This window comes from Sturnus vulgaris, chromosome 4 (assembly GCF_052056855.1).
Source record: "Sturnus vulgaris isolate bStuVul1 chromosome 4, bStuVul1.hap1, whole genome shotgun sequence".
NCBI lineage: Eukaryota > Metazoa > Chordata > Aves > Passeriformes > Sturnidae > Sturnus > Sturnus vulgaris.
In genome coordinates, this window is record NC_142246.1 from 73,743,534 (window position 1) to 73,758,046 (window position 14,513).

General features: G+C 47.0%; 1 protein-coding gene across 3 annotated transcripts in view; it reads left to right on the forward strand.

Annotated features, from left to right (window-relative positions):
* SLC4A4 (solute carrier family 4 member 4) overlaps window positions 1-14,513 on the forward strand; it is a 114,936-nt gene that overhangs the window by 19,162 nt on the left and 81,261 nt on the right. For all 3 annotated transcript variants that reach the window (XR_015803493.1, XM_088164340.1, XM_088164339.1), the window contains exon 3: window positions 11,531-11,710. Coding sequence is in view for 2 of the 3 variants with exons in the window: in XM_088164340.1 (XP_088020466.1) it covers window positions 11,531-11,710 (180 nt within the window). In the remaining variant the exon portion in view is untranslated. The remainder of the gene's footprint in view (window positions 1-11,530; window positions 11,711-14,513) is intronic.

The window sequence follows — 14,513 nt, forward strand, 5'->3', positions numbered from 1 at the left end:
CTAGAAGGGAGAGGATTTCACCTTGCAGCACTGTCCTTTTCCTCCTGACTTCAAGATACAATTTTATTCTAACTTCTTTATTTGCAAACAAATGCCTGTGGCTTTTCAATTGAAAATGTTTTGAAAGGTGTAGGGTTACAGCCGTGTCATTGTCACCAGTAATGGACAGAAAAGAATCCAGCAGTAGGAGAGAAAATAGTCTCTAAAAAGAGGAGTTAGAACACTTCCAGCAAACCAAGCCAGTCCTTTCCACGAAAAAGCCTGTGTTTTCTTCCTCTCTGGGGTGAAGTAATCTGTGCTCAGCCACTGTAAATCATCATATTGGGTTTAATGAGGCTATTTGCTGTCTGCAGGGTCAGGTTTGTATTGGCCTTTTGCTTGTGGAATAATTGCCACTTTGGCACAGCAGAAACATTTGAGAAGGGAGAGGAGAGGATATTTTTTATGTTTTACTGTCTTAAATGTTGCCACATGCTGTTTTGATGTGCAACGGCCCCGTGTGATGCTCCAGGAATATAATGCAAGTGGTTGTTGGTGATGAGTGCAGGAGGGTCCTTCTGACTGTCTGCAGGGGATGTGGTTATGCTTGAAGGAACACTTGTGGCTGTGGCGTGTTTATATCCTTTCTTCCCATGTGGATATCCTCATCTGCTTTAGCTGGGCTCACAGACCAATTGCAGCTCCTCTGGCTGGGGAAATGAGGAGAGGAGGTGAAACAAGTGCTTCTAATTGTACACGACAGGCCTCTGGAGCTGGAGCTGCTCGGCTGAGCCTCCGCAGAGCCGCGGGGCTGTGCAGCCAGCTCATTCCCTCGGTGGTGCTAAAGGCAGCGCCGTGACTCCTGCCGGGCTCCTGCCAGCAGCCCAGCTCCATCGCCCAGGGATCCAGGGCCGTGGCATCTGTCGGGGTCACGGGGCACGGATGGTGTGTGGATGGCGGGGTCAGGGAGCCGCTCCGTCTGCACAGGGGGACAGCCTGCAGTTCTCGGCGTGCCTGGCAAATCTGGGGCGCTGCCACGGTGCCAGTAAGCATTAAAGGCTTTGGCACTCTGAAGAGATCTCGTTTGTCTCCATGTTTCCAGCCTGAGTGATTCTGCAGTTCTCTGTGTGTCCTCAGCTGTATCTATCTCTCCACAGTGGTCTGTGCATGTAAAGTGTGTGTTTCCAATGTGCACCCCAGGTGCAGTCATGGTCTGCATGTGTGGGATGAGCTGTAAGCTCACAGAGTGGCTGTGGTTGGAACTGGTCTTCAAACCATTCCAGCCCCTGCCACAGGCAGGAACACCTTCCACTAGCCCAGGTTGCTCCAAGGCCTGTCCAACAGTTCCAGGAATGGGGTAGCCACAGCTTCTCTGGGCACCCTGTGCCAGGGCCTCCCCACCCTCAGAGGGAAGAATTTCCTCTCAGTATCTAATCTAAACCTTCTGTCAGTTTAAGATCCAGTGGAAGGACTAAAATGTCAGGTTGCAGACCTTTGGCTGGCACTTGGTGTAGATGCTTTTAAGTCCCTTTTAGATTCCTGCACTTACAGTGGGGTGTTTTAAAGGAGGTAAGCATCTGTCAAAAGACTTAATTTCACTAAAAGTGAGCGGAGAGGAGATTGCTTCTTTTCCTTCTAAGAGGGGAAGGGGAGTTGTAACCTTTATCAGAAGAGATAGGCTAGTAGAACTCAGGGATTCCCTGGCACAGGAGTTAGCAGGAGAGAATGTGAAAACTCCCCAGCAGATCTTTATAACATGCCTCAGAACCAGGCTGTTTTTGCTACTTGGTAAGTTGCTTTGAGTTCAAAGGGGCCAAATCAGAATTTTGAAGGTGTCACTTTGAGCATCCCTCTTTGGGGTGTTCTTTGGGAGAGGAGAGGAACATCATTCACTTTGTCAGTGATGCCCACAGGTTGTGTGTGTGGGATGGAGATAGCAACTGCACAACCACACCACCCACTAATTTGGTTATGTAGTGGTTTGGGAGAGAGGGAAGGACTTGGCTTTTTAAGGAGGGGAAAAAATGGGCATTTCTGGTCAGGAAGGCGTTGAGACATTTTCAGGGTGGGATAATTGTCCCTTATGCCCTCACTGAGTAAATGTAACATTAACAGAAACCAGGCATACCTGACAGAAATATGTCCCTTGGGCCTGCTTCCAGGGATTGTTTAGCCCGTCTCTCGGGTGCCACCTCAGCCTGCTCCTACACTGGAATGTATCGCCGTGATATCAGCTGTTGACATTTGAAAATTACTCCACTCCAGCTCCTCCCTGCTGCCTGGATCCACGAGAGGGCTAGGTGATGGATTCAGTACGTGTTACTTAGGAGGAGTTGCTTGGCTGGAAGTGCCCAGAAACGTGACCTGGCGAGACAAGGGATCTGCCCAGGTCTAGGGCACAACATGAAGCAAAGCAAGTACAAGTCAGTCAGCTTTCCTGGGGGAAATCAGGAAGAGGCACTGCCCTGAGCTGGGCCAGAGGACCCTTCCCATTCATTTAGAGCACTGCATGTTCCTTTCCTTGAAGGCAAGGCCGTGCTGCTGTAATGCCCCTGTCAGGAGTGCTGGTATGTGTGACATAAACAGATTATTTAAGAAGTGATTTTGCAAGAGGGGAAAAGTAAAGCTCCACCTTATCCTGCGAGATAAGGTATTCTTGGCTCTCCAGGCGGAACTTCCCCCGGGCTCGCTGCCACCCTGGCTCCCTGCTGGGGTGGAGGATGCTGGATTTCAAGTCTGACAATTCCACTGCAGAGCCCAAGTTGGCCAGCTCCGTGTGTTAGGAAATGGGGAGCAGCACACCTGTCCTGCCTTCCAAATGATGGGCAAAGTAGAGGTCTCCATAGCACCTCTCAGCACTGCTCTGGGAGCAAATTCAGGAGAATATGCTGTTAAGGGAAACTCTTCCTGGGCCCTGTTAGCCTTGTGGCATTTTACTGCTGCGCTGCTAGCTCTGCAGGGAGGCCAACCCAGGGATTTTGTAACAATGTTCCATAACTACTTGTTCTGTTTTAGCACTTTCCTCCTCCTCCTTGCTTTCTATTCTGGACGTGATTGTGTCATTGCACTTTGGTGGTAGAAAGCTGTGTGATGCCATAAGCCCAAGATTAGTCCTTGGTGGTTGGATCAATGAGGAGAGAGGTTAAAAGGGCAGAGATGTGAACTGTGAACATCTTTACCTGCATTAACAGCAGGCTGTCGATGGGAGAAATGAACTGTATTTGCCCATATACTTTGATTTCTTTTTCTCCTCTCATCCCTGCTGTCTCTTTTTGATCCGTGACTGTAGGCAGACCCTCCTCCATTTTCAGGAGTAACCAGATGACCTGTTTCATATCAAACTCTTTAATTGCTTCTGAAATAAATGTGATTAAAAATTAATCAGGTAAAATCTGATCGCAGAATGTGCTCATCAATATTCTTTGGTACCTTTAATTAACGTGCAGAGGCAAACCAGGCTGTGTTTTGCTTCAGTAAAACTGAACTGGGCTTTACTCCTGCAAAAGCCAAACTCAGAGGATTCAGGCAGTGCCTTAGTGCTCTCTTTCCACACAGCAGCTGGCACAGCTTCCCTGTGAGGCTGGTGAGGAGGTTGCCCAGAGAAGCTGCAAGTGTCCCTGGATCCCTGGAAGTGTCCAAGGCCAGGCTGGGCAGGGCCTGGAGCAACCTGGGATAGTTGAAGGTGTCTCTGCCCACAGCAGGGCCTGGAACTGGATGAGCTTTAAGGTCCCTTCTGACCCAAACCATGCCGTGATTCTGTGATCTTGGGAATGGCAGCTGGAGTTTGGAACCCAGTGCTGCTCCACACAGCAAAGTAAAAATAAGACAGGTGATTTAGATGTCCCCAGCTTCGAAACACAGTGATGAAAGATTCCAGATCTCCAGGTTGTTTCCTTTCCATCTTTATTTCCCCATGACACTTTTCAGAAGAGTGCTTGCTCTTGGCAGCATCTGGCAGGTCATTGTGTGGAATTTCGTTCCGGTCACTGCCTCTGTCTTTGCTCTGCTGTCAGGAATCAGCATGAGCTCTGGGGTTGCTGGGTGGGATGAGGAGGTTTTTGGTGCCCGCCTACTCCATGCTCAGTGAGAAAAGCTGCAGTGTGAGTTCAGAGGGTGATAAACTGGCTTTACATAAGGCAGCGATAAGCTGGCTGTGCAGGCAGGAGAAGTGGAGAAAACTGAGTAAGAGCAGCTGAGTCAATAGCTGGCGTGGTCGGCCCATGGTGAAGGAAAGGTGGTGGTTTCTTTTCAGTGCTGATAAGTTTTGTGCCAGCATGTGCTGAACATAAGGTGAAGGAATGTGTTTCCATACCATTCTGACAGTGAGTTGTTTTTTCCCAGCTCCAGTCAGTTTAGAATCACAGAGTCATTTAAGTTGGAACAGAGCTTTAAGATCATCAGGTCCGACTGATTGGAAACCATCATCAGTTCTCTGATCAGGCAGTGAAACTAGTTTTGTTGGGGCCCATGCCAGTTAGAAAGGTGGCCCTCACATGGTACCTTGCAGCCTTGGATGGGAGCAACTGCTCTCATTTCAGTCAGGATTCAAGTCTAGGCTTGTTTGACTGTTTGCTCCCGTCTTCCTCTGCCCAACAGCTCTTTTTCAAGGTACATTAACACTGGATATAACAGTTCAGTGTGGAGATTGATAATCAGATATAGCCTTTGCTCACTTGTCACATGTGAGTCCCAGATATGCTTGTGAGCCTTCCTAGACGTTTAAAATGAAAAGGCAACCCAAAATCATGTTGCCAGAGCTAGGTAATATAGGAGTGTTGTTCCCTCTCCTACCTGTGCTTCTCGTACCAGAAATGCTGAAGCTGGGCTTAACCTGGAAGCCGGTGCTAGGGCTGTAGCTCGCTGGTTTGAGCATCATCCCAGCCTTCCTGGAGCCATGTCCCTTCCTTTCCTTCTGGTCATGTTCCTACTCTGGTTACAGAAAGCAGGGCAAGCTTAAATAGAGACCGGGAAGGGACCCAGGAACTCTTGGCTCCCTGCAGGAAGCGTGTGGTGCTGGACAGGGGTGAGGAGCCTTTGCGTGAGCATTTTCTGTTTGCATTCCTTCAGGGTGCCCTGCTGGCAGCAGTGTGGCCTTTGGGAACCCCAGCTCTGGCCACCTTCCATCAGACAGCTTTTCCATCAAACTGCAGCCTTGCAATCAAGGGGTGCTTGCAGAGGGCTGCTTTGAGCCTTTTCCCAGAGAACGGAGGCAGCTTCTGATGCCTTGGTGATCACACCACAGCTCTTCTCTTGGAGCAGGGTCTAAATCCTGCCGGCATCTGTCAGCCTGAGAGTGTCAAGTACGGCTCAGTACTCAATTCATTCAGTCTTGGTAATTAATGAGATGGAAATAGGAAAAGATTTTCAGCCAAGATCAGTTCTCTTGAGTGGTCATTGGGAGCATTTTGGAAGGGGACATAGTTTTAAAGGATGCCAGAAAATCCAAAGGTACCATGCTTCCCAAGAGCTAAATCCAACAGTCCAGCATGGATCCCCTTCTCTGCCCTGTTCCTCAGAGCCTTGTGTTCGTCAAGTTTTCTTCAACTCTTCTTTCCATTGAAGCCAAGCAGTTTTGGCCAGATTAGATCAGATCACAGCAGGACAGGTTCGGTGGCTTTTATAACCTCTCACAGCTCCAAGGAACAGAGAAAGAAAAGCAGCTTACAGGGTTGTGGGTAAGAGTCTCGCAGTGGCTTACGTAAAGCTCAGGGAGGACACCCCCACCACATGTTCATTGTTCTGTCTGAATAATGCCCACCCCTTCATTCACTGCCACCCCACTGACTGACTTTGTTACATCTGCACTAGCAGGGTTTCTAGGATCTTCAGGAAGACAATTGAAGACCTTGGAGTTTTTTTGTTTGTTTGTTTGCCCTGTTCAGCTATTTAAATATTTTTTTCCTTGAATTTATGTGAGCTCTGTCTTTTAGAGCTGTCCCATTGCTCGGATCTAACTCACCTTTTACACGTGCTTTGCTGGAGTGGCCTCTGAATCTCCTTAGGAATCTGGCCCGTCCAGTCTGGGTCATGGATCATCTGTTTGGAACAGAGGAGTGCAAGCTTTAGGCAAATGGCTGAGAAGATTTCCCTTCTGTCTAACTATAGTTTTGTTACATGGGAATGCTTTCGATCCCATGCTGACTTTTTGAAGATACTTAAGTGCTAGAAGCCTGATGTTACAGAAGAGAAAAAGGTCTCCAATTTCCATCCTGTCTTCCCCTGCCCAGCTCATTCCCTGCCCCTCATAGGCATTTCCATCAATGACTGCATGCAAAGATGTGAAGTGCAGTAATGCAAATACATAAAATGCTCTTTGCACAAGTTCTCTGTTTGGTTAAGGAACTGCATCTTCCTTGCTGATGGTGATTCTCACTTGAATCTTAGCCATGAATTTGGGGTTCTTCTGATGGAGATGGCAGACTGAAAGAGATCCCTGATGTTTCTAATCTTGTTCCTTCTTCATTCCTTTTTCTATGTCATAGTAGCTCAGGATTATCTCTCCTGAAGCCTCTGTTTTCCATTTTGCCCTTTCCTATCTCTCCTTCATGGCAGGCTCACCTCCTGATGGCATTTATCAGTGTATGAACCTGCTACTCAGCCTTATGTTTGTTGTTCCCATTGCCTGATGGATTCATGCTGACCCTTTTCCTTGGCAAGCTGCCACAACACGGAAGAATTGGTTAATTGCATACTACTGTTTATAGGAGAAGGGATTTGAATCTGATTTGTCTCCAGCTATTGCATTTGGTTTTGTTCAGATTTATACAAAGTGCTCGGTGAATCCTTGTTCTGCTTCCCTGACTGATGGATTTTTACTTGCATGGAAAATAGGTCACTTGAATACCAGTATGTTTTGAAAATCCTGTGGGGGCCAGTGGGTGACCTGGGACTGTGCCTGGGAAGCCTGTCTGGAGGACTGATCATGGTTTGTTTTTCCCTGGAGATGCAGTGTCTGTGTCCATGTGCATGATTGGGAGTAGCACTTGACCCTTGCACAGAGCTGGGGGAGCTCCTTGTGTTCCTTGTTTCTACCACAGCTGGTGTGAACAGTTCTCCAGCTGTGCTGGCTGTGCATCCCATGCTGGGAGTGCAGAACAGCTTGTGTCCTGCAAGGTGGAGCTGACTGGGGTGCAGGCCCTGCCCCTCTGCTGCTGCCAGGACCTGTAAACCTCTCTGCAGCCAGGTAGAGCTAAGGGCACCCAGCACGTGATGGCGTGGCCTTCTGTTCTTATTTCTTGAGCTGATTTGAAACTAAGCAGGGCTTAGTTTGGGACTTCCTTAGCGCTGCTTTTAGTATCTCCCCTTTAAAATGGATCATCCCCCTGATTTATTTGTCCTTCTGAGCCGTGGGCTCTTTTATGCTGTTAGTTTTCTTTGATTCTCACACAAAATGAGAAACACCTTCTGCCACCAAGCCTAGGTTGGAAAAGCAGCTGCTCTAAAGTCCACTCACCTGACTGTGATCCTGGCAGTGTCCTGGCTGCTGCCACCTCTCTCTGCAGGCTTGGCTGTGTGCTGACACCTCCTTGGGCACAAAGCTGTGCCATCTTGTGCTGACAAAGCACGTGGCCCCTGTGGTGTGACTGCAGAGCAGATCTCTAGCTGCTAGATGGGAGGGGCTACCTGAGGCTTTGAGCTCCACCGGGGTAAGACTGAGGCTGGGCTGTGAAAATGGGCTGACAAGGTCCCACCTTTCATTAAATGGCAGAGTGGTTTGGGTTGGAAGAGACCTTAAAGGTCATCTCGTTCCAATCCCATGCCATAGGCCTCTAGTGACATGGCTGGGGCAACCTGAGCAAAGCTCGTTTTTCTGGTGGCCTAAAATATTTGTCCAGAGCTGGTGGGGAAGATGTTGCCTTTGTGGCCAGCTGTAACCACATGGGCCTGTCACAATCTGATTTGGTTTAATGTGACTCTCCCTGTTCTTTGCAAAGAAGTCTTTAAAGGGAAAACAAGGGCTGGGTAAAAACTGCTAATGCTCAGCTTATTTTCAGTCCTTTATACATTTTTAATATTAGATTTTGATCTTGTTTTCTTCTAAGGTGCTGGTATGAGATTTTTTTATGAGCTGGTCTTACCACTCTCTGAGTCTCAAGAATCCAGTCATGTGGAAAGGATTCCTTCTTAGATGCAGCAGGCAGACTTTATCCTTTGATCCCATAACTTTCAGCTCCTTTCTCTAAGTGACGAGTTTTGGTTTTGCTGAGCAAAAGCTATTTCCTAGTACCCTTTTTTAAAAAGAGCTAGTGCTTAAAAATGGAGAGGATCATAATAAAGTGATCTCTCAGAATGATTGTGGTTGGAAGGGACCTTAAGGATATCTAATTCCACCTCTCTGCTATGGGCAGGGGGACACCTTCCACTAGACCAAGTTCCTCCAAGCCCTATCCAACCTAGCCTTGATGATGATGATGAGCAGATATTCCTGCAGGCAGGGAGGGAATGCTGCATTTCACAGAACCTCAGCTGGGTGATACACCAGTGGGTTTTCATCAGTAAAACTGATTCAGGGAGTCTCCTATGCCCAAACTCCAGATCTGGGTGCTGAATCATGAACTTGTGTTCTTCAGTAGCTCTTAGTAAAGCAAAAGATGTGGTTTCTACTGAGGTTTTCCAGATGAACCTCCCTGATGATGATTGCTTTTTGTTTTATTAATAATCAGATGAAAGGATTTCGTTGTGGACTTCGGGCACAGTAAACATTGTCTGTGACCACCAAAGTCCAAGATTTCAGGTACAGTCAGTTCAAGTCCAAAGAAGCCCCTGCGCTCTGTTGCTCAGAAGAGAACAGGTCAGCAGACCTGCAGCTCTGCATGTGTGCATCTTGTGGGTGGGGTTAGAGTGTTGTGGGATAGACCCTGGTGCAGTGAGGTGCGCGCAGAGGGTAATGGATGTGCTGGGGAGAGCAGGGAGGGCCGGGGGAGCAGCCCCTCAGCGGGAGCTGTGCTGGGTGGGTGCACAGAAGTGGTTTGGGTTACCCGATCCCTGTGGTGCCGGGGTGTCACGTTTCGTTTCTCACGCAGTGGTTCTCATGGGAAAGGCTGGGTTCCCCCGGTGAGTCGGAAATGTCCCAGGAGCCCCGTGCATTCAGAGTATGTGTCAATTGTTTCCTTCCAGGCACTTTGGGAAGGGAGCCTAAAAGATTATCTCAGCATTTGGAACAATATAAACAAATGCCAAGCACTTCAAGTACACGGAGGAGGAAAATGTCTTGCTCGGCCTCCCTGAGCAGTTGGGAGGGGTGGGGGGAGGCGCAGCAAGCAACATTAAATAAGTCTCTGCCTTCAGACCAGGGAAAAGCAACAAAGTAATGCAGATGTTAGCCTGCATATATCCAAGTGAGTTTCATATTACCAAAATCTGTGCTGTGCACACGTGGTCCAAAGATTAAAGAGATTGTCCAATTCTGCTGGCAGCATATTAAAGTATTAAGACTGCAGGCTCACTGTGATGTGTTTCTATTATCAAGCTGACCACAGAATTCAAGTGGTTCAAAGGGGAATGTTGTTTAATACAGGTAGCTTTTGCATCAGGCTTTTGGATAGTTTTGGGTGTGACCACTGCCCTGTCTGGGGTCATCCCCACCCTCCAGCTCCTGCTGGTGCTCAGATGAGATCTCCCCTTCCCTGTCCCTGTGTGGCACTCAGGCCATCTGCCACCTTAAAGCTGATGTTTGCAGTTGCTGCAAGAGCTTTCTGGGTTTCCTTTGGCACGCAAGAGCTAAACTGGATCTTCACTGCTCTGGGAGGTCTTCGTGCTACAGATGTTTGTGTGGCTCTGCCCTTTCCCTCTGTGGTGTGATCCCATTCCTTGGAGATGGTGAATCTGGCAAGAGGCAGCTGACACAGGACCCTCTCCTGTCACTGTTCCACTGCCTGAGATTGACCCCTGCTCAGCTCCAGAATCCTCTTTCTTCCATCTCTGGGAGTGTCCAAGGCCACGTTGGATGGGGCTTGGAGCAAACTGGTGTACTGGGAGGTGTCCCTGCCCATGGCAGGGGCTGGAACAAGATGAGCAAACATTCAAAATAAAGGTTCAAACATGCAAAATAAAGGCCTCACAGCTGGCCTCAGGGGTGTGTGGAATTTGAAATGGCAAATGCAGGTTTGTTTTTCATTGGCAAATCAGTTTGTTACAGAAATGGAGTATTTTGTGCCTACATTTTCAGTTGTTTGATCACCAAGATTGCATTTATCATAAGGAGGAATTAGAAACACATGTTTAGTTTGTGGGTCATTCATTGAGATAAATTTGTTTAGTTAGTCTGTTCATCTGAAACTCTCCATTCAGCCACTCTGGGATGGAAAATGGGAAAACCAAACTTGGTCCAAAGTGCAGAATCCAGCTCTCATTTCTCAAGAGTTGCTTTTGTAAGAGCTGCTTTTACAGCCTACAGTATGATGTCTGAATGATCTGGGCAGAGAAGTGCTTTCTGTAAGCACAGGATATTCATCCTGAACTGACAGAATGCAGAAAGCCCTGAAAAGAAACCTTTTTTATCAGACAGAAAAAGGCACAACCATTGGCAAATGTAGTTGGAGTGACTTACTTGGAAATCCAAGTCTCAGTGCAAGGGCATCCTTGGGATTTACAGCCAACATATGAAATTTGGCACTTATTCTGTTACCAGTTAATTTTGTTTTTTTGAAAGTGTCGAGTAGGAGTAGATAGGAACTTCTGTGAGAAGTCCTTCCTCCTCTGGTGTGTTATAATAACACCCCAATGGTACTTGGAGCATGGGGCCTCTATAGTAGCACCTGTGTAAGGTACCTAATGGTACTTTGGCACGTGTTATACAGTGGACTGCACAGTCAAGTGATGTAGATTTTGTTGGTCTAAGCTCTTCAATTCAACTGAATCACTTGGCATGAGGTAGTTGTTAAGTTCAGCCAGTGTATTTGGTAAAACAAATGGAAAAATTAGTGTAGAATGTGTTTGAAAAGCACTCTGTTCAATATTACAAAATGAGTACGATGGCCTTCTGTGGGGTTTATTTTTGTATTTAAATGAGTCACAAGGGCAACAATTATCTGAATCTACACTGGCATGTGCTCTCAGAAATGATGGGACAAAAATACTTCTCGAAATGGTAGCTACAGAGCTCCAAGCTCACATCTGGAGGCAATAAAAACAGGACTAATTAATGCTAGGCCATCAAAGAGGGATAGTTCACTTGCCTTGTGGAGTGAAACAGGGATGGGCTAGGGCAAAGAGTAATGATTTCCAAGTGAAAGAGGGGAAGTTTATTTTAGATATATGGAAGAAATTCTTCCCTGTTAGGGCAGTGAGGCCCTGGCACAGGGTGCCCACAGAAGCTGTGGCTGCCCCAACCCTGGAAGTGTCCAAGGCCAGACTGAATGGGGCTTGGAGCAGCCTGGGCTGGAGGAAGGTGTCCCTGCACATGGCAGGGGATTGGAATGAGATGAGCTTCAAGGTCCCTTCCAACCCAAACCATTTTGGGGCTCAGAGAAATGCAGCATGATCTGTGCTGGCCCGTGGTGCCCAGGCTGCCCAGTGCTGAAGTTAATATTTGTGTGCTTGTGTTCCCCAGGTCACCACACGATTTACATCGGGGTCCATGTGCCGAAGAGCTACAGGCGGAGGAGGCGTCACAGGAGAAGAGCTGGGCACAAAGAAAAGAAAGAAAAGGAGAAAATCTCAGAGAACTACTCGGACAAATCAGACGTAGAAAACGCTGATGAGACAAGCAGCAGCATCCTGAAACCACTCAGTGAGTACTGGTTCCAGTTGTCACTCTACAGTGTTCTGTTGTCTAGGGATCTGCTCATGGAGGACAAAACTTGATCCACGAAAACAATTGTCTCAGGTTGCAGAGTTGGAGCAGCCTTAGCCAGCTGCTGTGGGATAGCTGCTGTGGCTTGGAAAAGGCACAGGCCAGAGCAGACATTTCATCCCTCTGTATCACCTGAGTTGGCCCTTGAGCAGATGCCAGGCAGGAACAGGCCAAATGTTTAAAAAGCAATATGACACTGTGTGTAAAGAGATAGCAAGCAAGGGCAAAGGCTGAGTAGTGCCTAGGTAGATCTATTGCAGCTTCTGCCCTGGCTCTGGCACGTGCACACACTCTGGAATTCCAGCACCCCATGGTTTTGTCCTCATGTGGCACTAACCTGCGGTGCTAACAGCTTTTTTCCCTTTGGTAATTAGCCCGTTTTAGGTTTTGAAAACAAAAAGAAGAATCAAATGGAGCTTTGCTGTATGTTTGAGTATCTGTCAGGATTGAATATCTAAATATTGACAGGCACCTGAGGTCCATTTTGGATGCTCTGTGCCTCTCTTCTCACCAGAATTGTTAAGCAGAGGACAGAGACCTTTAGCTAGTGCCATCACTGTGCAGAGACTGTCACAGGATTGCATTCTTCTTGCTGGATTCTCTGTTGGCCACAAGCTTGTCCTGAAATGTGGGAGGTGGGTGCTCAGGTAGGAGCAGAGGGGACCATGGGAAGGCTAATGGGGATGCAGCCCAGGAGGTGATACAGCTTGGATTGTTGAGGTTCATTCCAGATGGTTGGAGTTTAATTTCTAAGTGGAAAAACACTTCCTGTGTGAGACATCATACAACTGGGTCTTGGATTGAAGAAATATATTCATTTCTCATTTTGAGCTCGTGTTGCTGTGTAGCTGCTGTAGATAGAGACAGTAACATGGGGCACATGAGTCCTGTCTTGAGCCTGGTTACCATCTTCAGAGAACAGCACCTGGAAAGGAAGGCTAGTCACAGCTTCCATTTACTCTTCCCAGCTCTTGTTTCCTGGTTATCCCAAAGAAGATTTTTTGTCAGCTCTCAGAAACCAGGAGTTGGTTTTACAGTTGAATCATTACCCATCTTCAAGAACTGAAATGTTTTAAGCTTAATTTTTATGTTTACACCTCTGTTCTTCAGCATGCAGGTTATGAGGCCTGTAGAGGTTGCTTTTTTACTTTTGAATGTATCATATCCCAGGGGAATTGTTTCCATGGGCTAAGCGTACCTATGTTGGAAAACCCATTTCTTCTGTCAGGTTTTCATGTCCTGCCTTTCATTTTGCCCATCATTGTGTCTGTGTCATTTGAGGAGGGTTTTGTGGTGTTTCTTCTCTCCTGTTTCTTTGCAGTAATATGTTCTTATCTGCACTTATTGCATGTGAAAATATGCAATCTTTCCATCACTCTCCATCTGCAGTTTTCCCATAAGCTTTTCCACCCTGACCCGTTTGCACTGCAGATTTTTGGAGTGGAATCACATAAATATTCCAGGTGTCCCATGCAGTAGCATTCATACCCCTTCACTGGGCCCTCTTGTCTGTTGTTCAGCATCTCAGGTATCCAGATCCTTTTCCAGGTCCTCGCAGGGGCCTGCTGTTTCATGCTGCTGGCCAGATCTTTTTACGAGCTGGCTCAGTTACCTTGGAACTCTGCAAAGGAGAGGGGTAGTTCAGGTTACTGTCTTGAATTACAAGTTACCTCATATCCCTGGGTTTTTTCTCCTCTGAAACTCTTGTCTTCAGAGCTGAATTTTGTGTTTCCCACCCTTTCTTTTGCTTTCTAAGAAGCCTTTCTTTTCTCTCCACAAGCTGTGTCACACGAGTGTGTCCGACAGACAGCATGTACCAGCTTAGGCTGGTGTCTAGTGCTGGCAGTCCTGGCAAGAAACCTCAGTTAGAACCCTGGGGTTTTAATCTTCATCCCATAATAGGCATTGATGGAGGGGTAGGTGGCTCAAATTCAATTTCAAAAGAATATTAAAAATTAAGAGCTGGGAAATACTGTGCAATAACTTTAATGGAGTTGGGAGAAAGCTGAAATGAACTTTGTTACACATATTTAAGGCAATCAGTAGAGAGTGTGGAATATCTGTGAGGGCTGTGTGGCTTAAAACAAGTGAAATCTGATCTAGCGTGAAGAAATCTCCAACATTGTGAGTTTCCGTCCAACATGTTTCAGTTTAAGGAATCCTGAATTTATAGAGCTCCTTCTCTTTGTTGATTTTTGCAGTTATCATCTTGGCTAGTATTAGACACTGTCAGTTCAGCTTGGGTGTTGAGCTGGTGATTTAGTTTATCTTCTAATACAAGGACAATATATAGAGCTTGGTTTGCAATATCTTTAATAATGTAGTTGTTAAAATAATTTGTGGAAGTTGCTGGAATGACTTGATTGTCATGTGTATTAAGACCTTTGTTTTTCCTGAGTAGAAACTTAAGCCAGTTGTGGTTTGGTGCCTCACTTGGATTTCTTGGTCTGTCCCTAAGGACCACAAGACTAAGCTCCAGTATCCTTGCTGAAAATTATTTCTCAGCTTCTTGGATGAAAACTCTGCAATTAGATTTTGACCAAGTCTCGGTTTGACTCAGCGGGTCAAGCTGCTCACAACAACCCAACCTGATGGGACATGTCCATTGATACCAGCAAGAGAATAAACAGGTCCAGAAATGCAGATCTTCCCTAGAAAGGCTTTGTTCCAGTTCCAAACCAGTCTAGCTGTGCCTCTGTGTTTGGGAATTGATGCAGTCTGGAAATGTCAGTCCTTTTCC